Raw genomic sequence first — 14,001 nt, forward strand, 5'->3', positions numbered from 1 at the left:
GGCTGTTGAATGTCTGCTGGCATTATTTTTTTCAAAACCCTCCCATGTGTTTAAGGCATTCTAGCCAAAAGCAATGGAAATCGTTCACAACATTCCACCAAAGCCCATCAGAGGAAGGCTGCAGGCTGTTTGCAAAGGCTGTTGTGTGTCATGAAGTGGTCTCCGTCTCCCCAGCTCCCTCAAGCAGCCCCTGAAATGAATAATCAGGGCTTACTGTGCTCCTACCAGCTCGTATTTTCTCTAAATATCCAAGATATTTGTGTAGCACCCAGAGGAGGCAACCATGTTAGCAATAATTAAAGCAGCAAAATCTCTGTTCAAAATGCCAGTTCTTTTAGACCCTCAGATTGGTTTATCTGCCAGGTGGAACTAAAACTTAATTGAACTTTAAGAAAAAAAGAATTACTACCTTCTCAATAAATATCGGATTGGAAAATAACTCTTTATGATGATCTAAGCGCTTACAGTTAAAGCACTTGGCATGTGTACCCAGGGAAGGATTTCTGTTCCCAGGGGGCCGAGACTGCTTATTCATGCGTCTGCAAATGCTATTAACCTGGGGCCAAATTCCTGGTGTCAGGTTCAAACAAGCAGTGTCAGGTTCCTGCCACAGACTTACATGGACTGTTTCTCACGGAAAATGTCAGAATTTGAATCGAATGAGGACTGAGCAGAAAACACAGGTTCCCGATGGGGGCCTGGCCTCTCCTTTGCTTCCAAATACCCCTTCTCCAGACAGAAATGTAGGCTAGTCCCAAGAGGCCAGAGAAACCACTGGAAAAAATCATTAGCTCCAAATTCTCTGAGCAGAATCAAATCAGCTGCCATTTATTTTCTCTCGGTAGATCAGAAATTATTTTCCCTCTTGGATCCTGTTCGTACTTCTTAGGAGAGGAACATAGAACAAACATCAAACATCGGCTCTGGGACAGACTACCTGGGTTTAAAGCTGGGCCCTACACCTTCTCAGCCACAGGACCTGGGCAAGCTCTTCAGTCTCCGTGCCTCTGTTTCCTTATTGATAAGATGGGGGAATGATTGTAACTCTCACTGGACTGTGAAGATGCAGTTAAACTACTTATAATAGTATCTGGCACACAGTAAGCATTCAATTCAGGTTGACAATGATGATAATGGTGATGATGGTTAAACTTGTTTTCAATCCACTGCCTAAGTGAACAGTATATAAAGATAAGTAAATATCGTGCCATTTGAAAGTAACCACTGACATAGCTGTATTTCTTCACAGAAGTCACATTTTGAACTCTTAAAGGTCTGGGCAATATGTAAAGTGAAAGGGGGAAAGATTGTTGTATCTTCTAAGAAAATCTCCAGCAACAAAAGCTTATCCCTCTGTTTAATCATACATCAGTTGATAATTTTTTAAAACATCCCTCCCCCACCCCGTAAAGAAGGTTACAATGATCCCTATGGTTCTGGATTAAAGTCAGAGTTATCAATATGAACTTATGTTTATCTTAATATAGATACAAATGGATACTTACAGAAATAATTATAGATACGTGTGTATGTATACTCCTGTTAGCATACATACATATATTTCCCAGCTCTGTTCACCCAGAGGGCCTAGACTCAATGACACCCCAGTAGCAATGAGCACACCCAGTCCAGATCTTGGTTTCTAAATACCCTTCTCCAGTTAAAGGAATGAGGGCTGCTTGCAGAAATGGCTGAATCTAGGGTTGTAGCCTAAACCATCCAAGATGGGCCTGGAACATCTTATTGTGTCAGAAAGTAAGGAAGTGCTCAAAACCCAAAATGATGCGTACATGTTAAAGGGACACAGGTGCCAAAAGAAAGAGCTCCCAGCGGCCAAAGTGGGAGCAATTTGGGTAACAAATTAAATGATACAATACTGCATTATAACTTAAAGTATAAAATAAATATCCATGAGTCCACACTGATATAAGTAAATGACTGAATAAATAAATTGGGGGTGAGACAAATTTCATCAGCAGAAGAATTACAAATAATTTATGTAGGGACTCCTCCCTCAGGGAGGTTGAGGATAATCCTCACCCCTTGAGTGAGGGCTGGGAACAGGGACTGCCTTCCAAAGAGCATGGTAAGCAAAGCGGGGGAGGGTAACTTTACAGTCACCACCTCAGCCAAGTGATCAAGGTCAATATCATCAGGGATGACAAATCATGTTGATAACATGAACCCTTGCTATGCTTAATTAATAATAAAGTAATGAAAAGAGCACTTCACCCCTGTGGTCTTCCTCCCCAAAACACAAACCCTCAGTCTAATCATGAGAAACACATCAGGCAAACCCCAATTGAGAGATAGTCTCCAAAATATCTGACTAGTACTAAAAACTGTCAAGGTCATCAAAAACAAAGGAAGTTTGAGAAATTGTCCCAGCCCAAAGGAGCCTAAAGAGACATGGCAACTAGATGTAATATGATATTCTGGGTGGGATCCTATAATAAAAAAGGGATATTAGGGGAAAAGTAATGAAACCTGAGTAAAGTATGGACTTCAGTTAATAATAAAGTATCAATGTAGTTCCTTAGCTGTGACAAATGTACCACAGTAATTAATGTAAGATGTTAACAATAGGGAAAACTGGATATGGGGTATATGGGAACTCCATACTATCTTTGCAACTTTTCTGTAAATATAAAACTATTCTAAACTAAAGTTTATTTAAATATTTTTTAAATCGGCCATAAAAATAAACACTCCCCAACACACACATGTAGATTTGCGCCCCAACACTCTCCTAATCTCCACCAGACCAGAACTCACACATCCACACCCACACCCTACACTCTCATGAAACCTTCCCTGGGGCCAACAAATATCGGTTACAGAGATTCCAGACCATATCAGAAGTCCAAGACCATTTATCAAGACACATGATAAAGCTGTGATAATTAAGTCAGTGTAGTATAGGTATGAGGATAGGTAAGTCGGCTTGTGAAACAGAACAGAGAGCCCTAGAAACAGACCTGTGCACCCAGGACACGTGATACATGACTGAGGTGGAATTTCAGTGGGGAGAGAATGGACTTTACAACCAAGAGTGCTGAGACGACTGGATATCCACATAGGAGAAACTAGGCAGCACACATAAAATCAGTGCCAAGTGACTTAAAGACAGACAGGAAAACAAAACTGTAAAGTTTTTAAAAGATAATCAACACAGTGGAATATCTTCATGATCTCGGGGGTACAGAAAGATTTCTTAAATGATTCGCCCTCCCTCGACCATTCCCCCCCAAAAAACATAAAGGAAAAAATTGATAAATTCTCTTAGGTAGGAATTACAGGCTTCTGATGCTGTAAAAATATAAAGAGAGGACTTTCCTGGTGGCGCAGTGGTTAAGAATCCGCCTGCCAATGCAGGGGACACAGGTTTGAGCCCTGGTCCGGGAAGATCCCACATGCCGTGGAGCAACTAAGCTCGTGCGCCATGGCTACTGAGCCTGCGCTCTAGAGCCCGTGTGCCACAACTACTGAAGCCTGTGTGCCACAACTACTGAAGCCTGCGCACCTAGAGCCCGTGCTCCACAACGAGAGGCCACAGCAAGGAAAAGCTCGCGCACCACAACGAAGAGTAGCCCCCGCTCACTGCAACTAGAGAGAGCCCGCGCGCAGCAACGAAGACCCAATGCAGCCAAAAATAAATAAATAAAAGTTTAAAAAATATATATAAAGAGTGAAAATACAAGACATAAATTTGAAGAAGATATTTCAACACATACCATCAAATTAGATAGATAGATAGATAGATAGATAGATAGATAGATAGATAGATAGATCGATCGATCCTATGAATAAACAAGATTAAGGTAAATATCCCAAGAGAAAAAGTGGCAAAGACTTGAACAGCCTCTTCACACAAGACAAAACTTGAATGGCCAATAAATAAAAACATGCCAACTTCCCTGGTAACTGGGGAAACGCAAACTGAAATTCTTATCAGATCTCTCTCCATGCCCTGGCGTCTTACAGCACTAAGGGCGTTGAGTAGCAGGAAGTCTCCTGCACTACCGGTGTCCTCTTTGGAAAACATTGGCATCACCTAGTAAAACTGAGCTTGCACCCACCCTGTGACTCAGCAATTAGACTCCTACACACCCGAACCTAGAGGAATGCTAACACGTGGCACTATGAGATATGCAAGAATGTTCAAGAAGCAATGTTCATAATAACAAGGCAGAAATAACGCAAATACCCATAACTTGTAGGATGGATAGATAAGCTGTGTTGCACTCATCAAATAGAACTGTGTACAGGACTTCCCTGGTGGCGCAGTGGTTAGGAATCCACCTGCCAGTGCAGGGGACACAGGTTTGAGCCCTGGTCCAGGAGGATCCCACATGCCGCGGACCAACAAAGCCTGTGTGCCACAACTACTGAGCCTGTGCTCTACAGCCCGAGAGTCACAATACTGAGCCCGCGTGCCTAGAGCCCGTGCTCCGCAACAAGAGAAGCCACCACAATGAGAAGCCCGTGCACCGCAACGAAGAGTAGCCCCCGCTCGCTGCAACTAGAGAAAGCCCGCGCGCAGCAATGAAGACCCAACGCAGCCAAAAATAAATAAATAAATTTGTAAATAAAAATTAAAAAATAAATAGTGTATTAAGACTGCCTTTAAGAAAAAAAAAACAAAACGTGTACAGCCGTGGAAACGGACAAGGTACAGCTAATGTTCGTTGTGATGAAATCTCCCAGGCAAGTTGAGGGTAAGAGACAAACCATCATGTAATACACTCAGGGTTATTCCATTTACACAAAGTTCAGAAACAGGCAAACCTAAATCTATTGTTCAGATATGCAAACATGGGTGGCAAAGTACAAAGAAAAAAAAAGTGATGGTTATCACAAAAGTCAGAGCAGCAGTTACTTCTGGATGGGGAGCAGGGGATGTGACTGAGTAGGTACAGAGCTGTTCATTTTATTCTTTAAAATTCGTATTGTTCTTTAAGATATACGTAAATGTTTTATAGATTCTTCATTAAGAAAACTTCATAACTGAAACAGAGAGCAATTCCAGATCCCTCTCTGGGGAGGTCAGTCTTCAGTTCCTTCCCTTCCACTTGGATAAAAGCAGTAGATGCAGGCTCAGCCACTGCACAGCATCAGAAGAAGGTAGAAACACGGGACGGTGCATCTCAGGGCACAAAACGCACATTTTAACAGCGCAGACTCTACTCTGCTTCCTCATCTCATGTAAGGAAAATGCTGGATGTGTTATTCATTCATTCATTCATTTACTTGTTTGTTTGTTTGTTTATGCTGTGTCACGTGGCTTGTGGGATCTTAGTTCCTCGACCAGGAATTGAACTCAGGGCCACGGCAGTGGAAGCTCGGAGTCCTAACCACTGGACCGCCAGGGAGGTCCCTGGGTGTGTTTTAATACTTGCCATGATATTTCCACACCTTGCACAGTAGTGGCTTTTGATGTTCGTTGGCTTTTTTGCTTTTTAGTATTTGGAATAAATTGGATTTTTATCATCCAACATCTCAAGTTCTGTTACTTGGTTTGTATAATTTTAAACAAACTCTTATACCCATTTTTGGCCCACTGTCAAGACTGGAATGAGTTTTGGAGTCACATGTAAGAAGTGAAAGCAATTCATATATTCTTAGTAAAAAAATATTTATTTCCAAATATATTTTTCATCTACTGAAGACCTCAACTTTCTCCCCAGAACTTGAAACCACTGGTGCCTGATGATTTCTGACTGGGTTGGCATGTGTTTCAGGAAGCTGCACAGGGGGCACTGAACCTGCAATGTCCAGCTCTCACCCTGGTTTCCAGCTCTAGATGACACAGGAAATTGCAAGAAGCCTTACTTGCTCAAGAATCCAGAGAGGCTCCCACGACTACTGTGGTGCTGGCAGATAGGTTCCATCGCTTTAGCTGGTGGTGACTACATGAAGCTCTGTGTTAAGAAGAAGCCTGAGACCACAGAGGCTCAGGAGAAGACAGAGCCATGACTGATGGGCGATGGAGCCCGGGGATCAGAGACAGAAGTAGGAGGCAGGACCTCAGGGGTCTGTCATCCTGGCCCTGCACATTGAGCCCAGACACTCTGCATACTTTTAAGCCACTCACCACCCACCCATCTTCTCCCCATTCCCGAAGGCAGACGATCAGGTAGATACCCTTGATGTCCCCCCCACCCCCCCATGACACCTGTCAAAGGCCCTCCCACGCCCATGCCTTTGCCCATGATCTTCCCTTCCTGGAATTTCCTCCTACCCGACTCATCCTTAACAGCCCAGCTTGTGACACATTTTATCCATGAGCCTTTCCAAATCACCGTCTGCGACTACAGACTTTCCCTTTCCTGAATCCCTTTGTCCTTCCTGCACCTTAACTTTGGAACTTTATTAAACATAGTCTTGTACTACTCATTAGATATTTTCCTCCCCCTGTATATCCCTCTTGGCTCCCCAAATAGAAATAAATAGCTCTAAGAAAATATTTTCTTCTCTCTTCTTGTACTTCCCATAGTACTTTGGTCCACACAGAACTACCAAAAGTTATTTGCTAATCGAATAACTGAAAACTGGTAGAATAAACCGCCTTCCTCGTCCCCCAGCCTAGTTTCACTTCTACCCCAGCTGCTCTGTTCTTGGAAGACGACCTCTACTCCAGGAGAAAAGTCTTGACTCATCAGCAGCAGCCCAACCAATCTCTCACAATGTTTCTCTTGGAGACACCAGAAGTGTTGCTGTAAGATCTCAGAGACCCTGATTCCATTCCTCAGGATTCCATCCCTGATCATCTCCTGGGTTGTATTTAGAGGGGGAAGGGAGGAACCTTGGGCATCCCCAGGTCATCACCCACCACCTCTCCAAGCCCCAGACTCCACCACTACTTTCGGTGGGTAACTTCCATCTGCTACCATGGGCAAGATAAAATAAATCAGGCCTCAAGGGCTCTCTCCTATCAGCACTTCTACACCATCACTCCTTCACCCTTTCTGATTCGTTCACAGCCCTAAGGATGTCAGGAGACCCCTGAGCTTGAACCCATTAGAGGAAGGCCAATGTCTAAGTGATCAAGAAAGGCAGGAAGAGTTCCTAATCTGGAGAGGTCACAGGGGGGTTTGTGTACAGAGTCAAGAGTCCAAAATCGGGAAAAGAAAATCAAGGAAACAGAACTGGAGCCTGCTATGAGGTAGGGGTGGGGTGGGGGTAATTTCTCCAATAAATTACTTATTATGATGGCTACAGATCAAGGCTGCTTGAAAGGCTGATGGGGAAAAGTGAAGGGGGGATTCTGGCTGAAGTGTCAGGGGTGGGATAGGGAATCCTCTTCTTCCTCTAACCTCAACACCTGGAGGACCCTTCCCCCCATCATTGATTAAAGCAGATGGTTCCTGAAATACCTGCAGTGCATCACATGAAAGCACCCAAGCAAGGTGATCCTAATTCCTGGCCCAAGCCAAGGCAACCAAGTACAGGCTGGATCTGGGGGAGTCCCAGCATCCAGGAGGGGGCTGGGTGCAAGATGCTGGTCCAGCGGCATCTGATATCAATCAGATGGAGGCAAACCAACCCACAATCGCATCTTTTCTCCTGACGACTGTCATCGTGAGATGCAAAAAAGGGGGCAGAGAACTGGAGCTGCTTCTGAAGGGGACAAGATGGGGGGTCAGTGGTGCTTCTTCCATATCCTGAATGATGCTGGACCACTGTTTCCAGCCTCTGTGAGCTCCGAAGGGCAGCAGGGAGGCCCAGGCAGGTGTGGCCTGCAGTCAGAAGCCCAGCCAGGTTCCAGGACCCCGTCCCTCTTCCCTCGCATCAACTCCTATCACCTAAGGCAATGCTTTTGCGAGTATGGCCCTTGGACCACTTGTAAAAGAACTGCTTTACAAAATGCATCTGTCCCCAGCCTGCTCCTGCCCTATTGAATCAGAATCTATGGAACTGAATCCTGGAATCTGAATTTTAACACGTGTGCTAAGCAATTCTTATGTTCATGGAACTTTTAAAACTCCTGAAGCGAGGTGATCTATTTCTTTTTTTTCTTTTCAAGACTTGTTTGCCCAAAATTTCCCACCAGGCCCAGGACAAGGCCGTGCAGTCTCTGGCAGGCTCTCCAGACTTCCTGAGAAGAAGGTTTCTTTTCTCTCCAGACCCCAGGCCAAATGTGCCCTCATCAGAGCCACCTGCAATTAGCCCGAGGCCTCGTGTTACTAGTTCAGAAGCCTGGGACCCGCCCTGCTCAGCACATGTCAGCAAATGGTCACTGTCCGGGCTCCAAGCCGGCTGTGCTCCTCCAGCCCGGCCACCTCAGGCCCTGCACAGTCAGTTCAGCGCAGGCGCTCTGATTTTCTTTCAACTATGTATATTCCTAAAATGTCCCCAATTTGCAACGCCCCCTCCCAGCATCAGCAGATGGTAAGGAGAAGGGAGGTGCCCCATCGCCTAGGCCCCATCAGGAGTCACACACACGTCTCCCCAAGGCCCGTCCTCAATGGGGAGGGAGGGGGCAGGAAAGCAGGGAAGGGACGTCCCGGAGCACCTGCTGTGCGCAAGCTGGGGACAGTCTTCTCACGCACAGCGTCACCAGCTCCGGTTTGCTTCCTCGCCTGCGTTCAGAGAGACCACACATCACTCCAACTCCACAATAATCTGAGACCGAGATTCTGTCTAGAATTCTTCAAGATATTCAGGAAAATCTCTCACAAAGATCAGGAGACTTAAAAAAAAAATCCAAACTGGAAGTCCTGAGTTCCTCTGACCAGATGCCCGTGAGAGCCTTTCACGCTGGGGTGTGGTCAGACCCTTCTACCCTCTTCTGGAATATTGGTGGATGTGAAACCCACTGACCCCATGATCGGCATCTCCCCTGCGAAGCACTTCTGCACACAAACGCCTCCAGCGGGCTGAATCAAGTTCACGGAGTTAATCCCATTTCAAGTCCAGGCACTTTCAAAATACGCCAGGCCTAGCTCTGCTCAAGGATTTACAAGCTTACACAACCAAAGTCTGTTAGGTGAGCCCGGCTCCCGCTACACACACACACACGCACACGCACACACGTGTGCGCACGCGCACATACACACCAAATCTACATACTCTCCTTCTCCAACCCCCAGTGAAAAAGAAACTATAGTCTTGTGGCAATTACAGAAGAGCAAAGTATTTTAGATTAGAGTAAAAGAAGGTCAAGCTCTAAATAAGGTCTGGGGTGTAGAGACTTGGCTAACTCCCCAGAAAAATCGTACCGGCAGGCGGAATCTGGAGCAGCTGGATTGGTTGGCCAAGAACGCAATTCCACTGCCATGGAAAGGAGTCAACAGCAGGTGCCGTCAGGCTCGCAGGCCTATCATTTACCAGACTATTTCTGTCTAGCGGGAGAAAGTTTATCCTCTGGGCAAGGACCAATCCACCAGGCTTCCCCTTCCCCGCTTTCCTAAATGGGAATTTTTAATATAGTTCCCGTTTTTCTTCTGTACAGTGGGTGTGGCGGGGGAGTGGTTAAAGTCATCCTTTGGCTCAGTGTGTTTACAAAATTTTAGTTAATCATATATAATATACATAATATGCATGTATATGTGCACATATACATGTCCACACACACACACCACTGCCTAATATTTACTTATTATTTTTATCTAAATCCAACTTTGTTAACTGAAATTTGTACTGGGGTAGCTGTGGATTCACACACAGTTACAGAAATAATACTGAGAGACTCCTTGTACGCTTTGCCCTGTTTCCCCAAGTGGCACCGTTCTGCAAAACTGTAACATCACACCCAGGATACTGACACCAATACACTCCATCTTGTTCAGATTCCCCTGGTTTTACTGGCGCTTGTGTGTGTGTATTATCACTCGTGTAGGTTCGTGTCCTCCCCACAGAGAGGTGGACGTTTCCGGCATCACAAGGATGCCTCGTGCTGCCCTTTTATGTCCATGCTGTCCTTCCTCCCCACCCTCCGCCCACCTCACCCTGACCATAACCACCAATTTCCCTCTAATTCTAAAATGCTTTCATTCCCCAAAGTTATATAAGTGGAATCATACACCATGAAACCCTTGGTACTGGCTTTATTCACTCAGCATATTTCCTTGGAGGTTCGTACAGGTTGCTTGTACCCGTCTTGTTCCTTTTCACTGCTGAGTAGTATTCCACAGTGTGACGCACCCTGGTGTGCCCACTGAAGGACATCTGGACTGATTCCATCACAAATAAGGTTTCCGTGGGGACTTCCCTGGTGGCACAGTGGTTATGAATCTGCCTTCCAATGCAGGGGACGTGGGTTTGATCCTTAGTCAGGGAACTAGATCCCACATGCATGCCGCAACTAAGAGTTCGCATGCCGCAACTAAGAGTTCGCATGCCGCAACTAAGGAGCACACATGCCTCAACTAAGACCCAGTGCAATCAAAAGTAAATAAATAATTAATTAATTTTTAAAGAAGTTTCCATTAACTTTCATGTGCAGGTTTTCTGTGAACGTAAGTTTTCATTTCTCTTGGATAAATGCCCAAGAGTGTGATTGCTGGGCATATGGTAATTTCATATTTAGTTTTTAAAGAAATCGCCAAACTGTTTTCCAGAGTTTTACACTCACATCAGCAATGTACGAAGGATCCAGTTCCTCCCCACCCTCACCCGCACTAGTTGTTAGCCCTCTTTCTTATTTTAGCCATTCTGATGGCCTGATTATGACATTCAACAACTTTTCAGGGCTTTGCTCAACATCTTGATATTCTCTTGGGTGAAATGTCTGCTCATCTCTTTTGCCCATTTTAAAATCAGACTTTGTTAACCATTAAGTCTTCAGAGTTCTTTATGTAGCCTACATGCTAGTCCTTTGTCAGATGTTTGGTTTGCAAATATTTGCTCCCAGTCTGTACGTTGTCTTTCATCCTCTTCACATGGGCTTTCTCAGAGCAAATGTTTTTAATTTTGAAGAGGTCCAATTGATCCATTTTTCCTTAGATACACTGGGCTTTTGTTATCAAGTCTAAGAACTCTTTGCCTAACCCCAGATTCTCAAGATTTTCTCTTACATTTTTTTCTAAAAGTTTCTAAGAGTTTTACATTTTACATTAAAGTCTATGATTCATTTTAGAGTAATTTTTATATAAGGTGTGAGGCTAGGGTTGAAGTTCTTTTTTTCCCTCTTTTTTAAAGTTTGGCAGTTCCTCAAATTATTAAATACAGAGTTACCAAATGAACCCAAAATTTTACTCCTACGTATACACCCAGGAGAAATGAAAACATATGTCCGTATAAAATTTGTACATGATTATTCACAGCAGCACTTTTCATAATAGCCAAAAGGTGGAAACAACTCGAATTTCAACTGGTGAATGAAAAAATAAAATGTGGTATATCCACACAATGGAATAACAGTCAGCCATGAAAATGAATGAAGTAACTGACACAAACTTCAACATGGATGGACCTTGGAAGTATGCTGAGTGAAAGAAGCCAGGCACAGAAGACCACATTTGTATGATTTCATTTATACAAAATGTCCACAAAAGGCAAATTAATAAAGACAGAAAGGTAGATTAGTGGTTGCTAGGGGCGGGAAGGAGGTGGAAATTGGAAGGGGCTGTAAATGAGCATGATGCTTGTTTGTAGAGTGGAGATGTTCTAAAATGAGATGTGAGGCTGACTAGACAACTCTATACATACACAAAATTCATTGAACTGCATACTTAAAACATGGGTCTTATGGTTTGTCAATTATCTCCATAAAATATATTAAATGCTTAAAAATTTTAAATTTACTAGCATCAAACTGGGTTTTCTTGTTGAGTTAATCAGAGGTTTGAAGGAGAATTGCAAAGGGAGTTATGTCCTTGATTCAATAACAAGGAGATTTAAGAGAAAAATCTGGGCTTCCCTGGTGGCGCAGTGGTTGAGAATCTGCCTGCCAATGCAGGGGACACGGGTTCAAGTCCTGGTTTGGGAAGGTCCCACATGCCGTGGAGCAACTAGGCCCGTGAGCCACAACTACTGAGCCTGCGCGTCTGGAGCCTGTGCTCCGCAACAAGAGAGGCCACGACAGTGAGAGGCCCGCGCACTGCGATGAAGAGTGGCCCCCTCTCACCGCAACTGGAGAAAGCCCTCGCACAGAAACGAAGACCCAACACAGCCAAAAAATATATATATATATTAATTAATTAATTAATTATTTTAAAAAAAGAGAAAAATCTAAGAGAGTTTTGTGTCTAACAAGAGATCCACATTCCACCCTTTAAACCACAACTACGGGAGCTGGAGAAGCCACATTCAGACCCACTGAGGCCAAACCGGGCGGGGGGGGGGGGGGGGACCCTATGATGTCACACTGGAAGCTGGAAGCAGCGCTGGATTGGCTCCCTTCAGGGATGGAGTGGCTGTGAGTGCATTTACGAATGGAAGTGAGACGGAAGGATTATGTGAATGGGAGGTTGTGAAAACTGTATAGATAAGCAGACAAAGCAGAACGTCTGCTGAGAATGCAAAACAGTGAATTCCACCCTAAGAAACAGTGTGACTTCGGTGCCAGCAGCCAAACCAACATGTCACAGACATCAGGCTGGACTTTTCCAGGAACTGCCCCTCTTCAAAACTACCCACCCTCCCATTCTTGTGATTATGGTGGGAGAAATCATCTGTCCCACCCACATCCCCTCCCTTGGCCACAAATGCTTTCTCATGACGTGGGGCAATCCTTTTATGGCAATGTAGAAACAAAGAGAGCGCCAGGCCAGGATCTTTCTAGAAACCAAAGCTGGAACATATCAAATACCAGAGCTACAGGCACCCCTGTTTTTTTTTATCATGTGGATCCCAGTACCTTCCAATAAATTCCCCTTTTTCCTGAAATTAATTTCAATTGAGTTTCAATTCCCTACAGTCAAGAGTGCTAACTAATTCCATTCACGTTTAAATCGTTTTCTGCTTACATTGTCATCCATTAGTTCTCCCACGACACACAAGGCTTAGTTTACTGAAAGTCGCACCTTTACCACAATTCGATGGTGTCGGATGAGAGCAAAGGCTTTGTCTCAGCAGAGGCTGCCTCCACCCACCCACCCCACCTCCTTCCCATGACAAAAGTTAAACCATTCATCTGGGAATTCTAGACAAGCAGGTTGTTTCAGGATTACAGTGCAGAAGGCAGAGATCTGAACTAAGTCTGGGGAGTTTAAAGATTTGTCCAGCCCCCAGAAAAACAAACAAGTAAGTGGTGGTTACGGCTGTTATTATAAACCAACCTGATGCAATGTGATATAAAGCTTCTGAAATCCCAAAGAAACAGAGCGATTTGGCAAAGGCCATCTTAAGGGCTTTTGCAAGATCTATTCCTGTTGTTCAAATAGTAGTAATAATGACAAAAACAACAGAAAAGGTAACAATAAACAATAATAAGGGAATTCCCTGGCGGTCCAGAGGTTAGGACTCCAAGCTTCTACTGCAGGGGGCACGGGTTCGATCCCTGGTTGGGGAACTAAGATCTTGCAAGCCGTGCGGCGTGGCCAAGTAAATAAATGAATTAATTAATTAAAAAAATATATTAAAACCATTTAGCCCAAAGACATCTAGAGTCAGGGGTGTAACTGTACTCTGTACAGGAGATTTGATTTAAATATTTATGAGTGGGTACTCCCTCAAATGTGCATCTCCCTATTATTTTTCCCTCAATTCTACTCTGGTTGAATAAATACCACCTTGATCACCACAAGTGAATGACATCGATTAAATTATGACACTGAGAACAGACTTAACCACACAGTTGTGACAGCCTTTTACGCACAGACATTCGGGTGGAGGACTTGAACTGCACAGACATTTTTTAAATGCATCTTACCTAATATCTGAGAGGTCGCACTTGTTTCCAGCGATAGCCATCACAATGTTTTCTGGACCATGTTCTTTCAGTTCTTTCACCCATTTCTTCAAGGTATGAAATGAATCCTAAACCAAAAGTGTAAATCAATCTTGGGAAAGACCCATCAGTGTAATATTTGAACCATGTAGAAATACAAACCCAAT

General features: G+C 44.2%; 1 protein-coding gene across 1 annotated transcript in view; it reads right to left on the reverse strand.

Annotated features, from left to right (window-relative positions):
• RAB31 (RAB31, member RAS oncogene family) overlaps positions 1-14,001 on the reverse strand; it is a 107,881-nt gene that overhangs the window by 31,029 nt on the left and 62,851 nt on the right. Inside the window, exon 5 of the mRNA XM_068562465.1 lies at positions 13,817-13,923. Coding sequence (XP_068418566.1) covers positions 13,817-13,923 — 107 coding nt within the window. The remainder of the gene's footprint in view (positions 1-13,816; positions 13,924-14,001) is intronic.

This window comes from Eschrichtius robustus, chromosome 14 (genome assembly GCF_028021215.1).
Source record: "Eschrichtius robustus isolate mEscRob2 chromosome 14, mEscRob2.pri, whole genome shotgun sequence".
NCBI lineage: Eukaryota > Metazoa > Chordata > Mammalia > Artiodactyla > Eschrichtiidae > Eschrichtius > Eschrichtius robustus.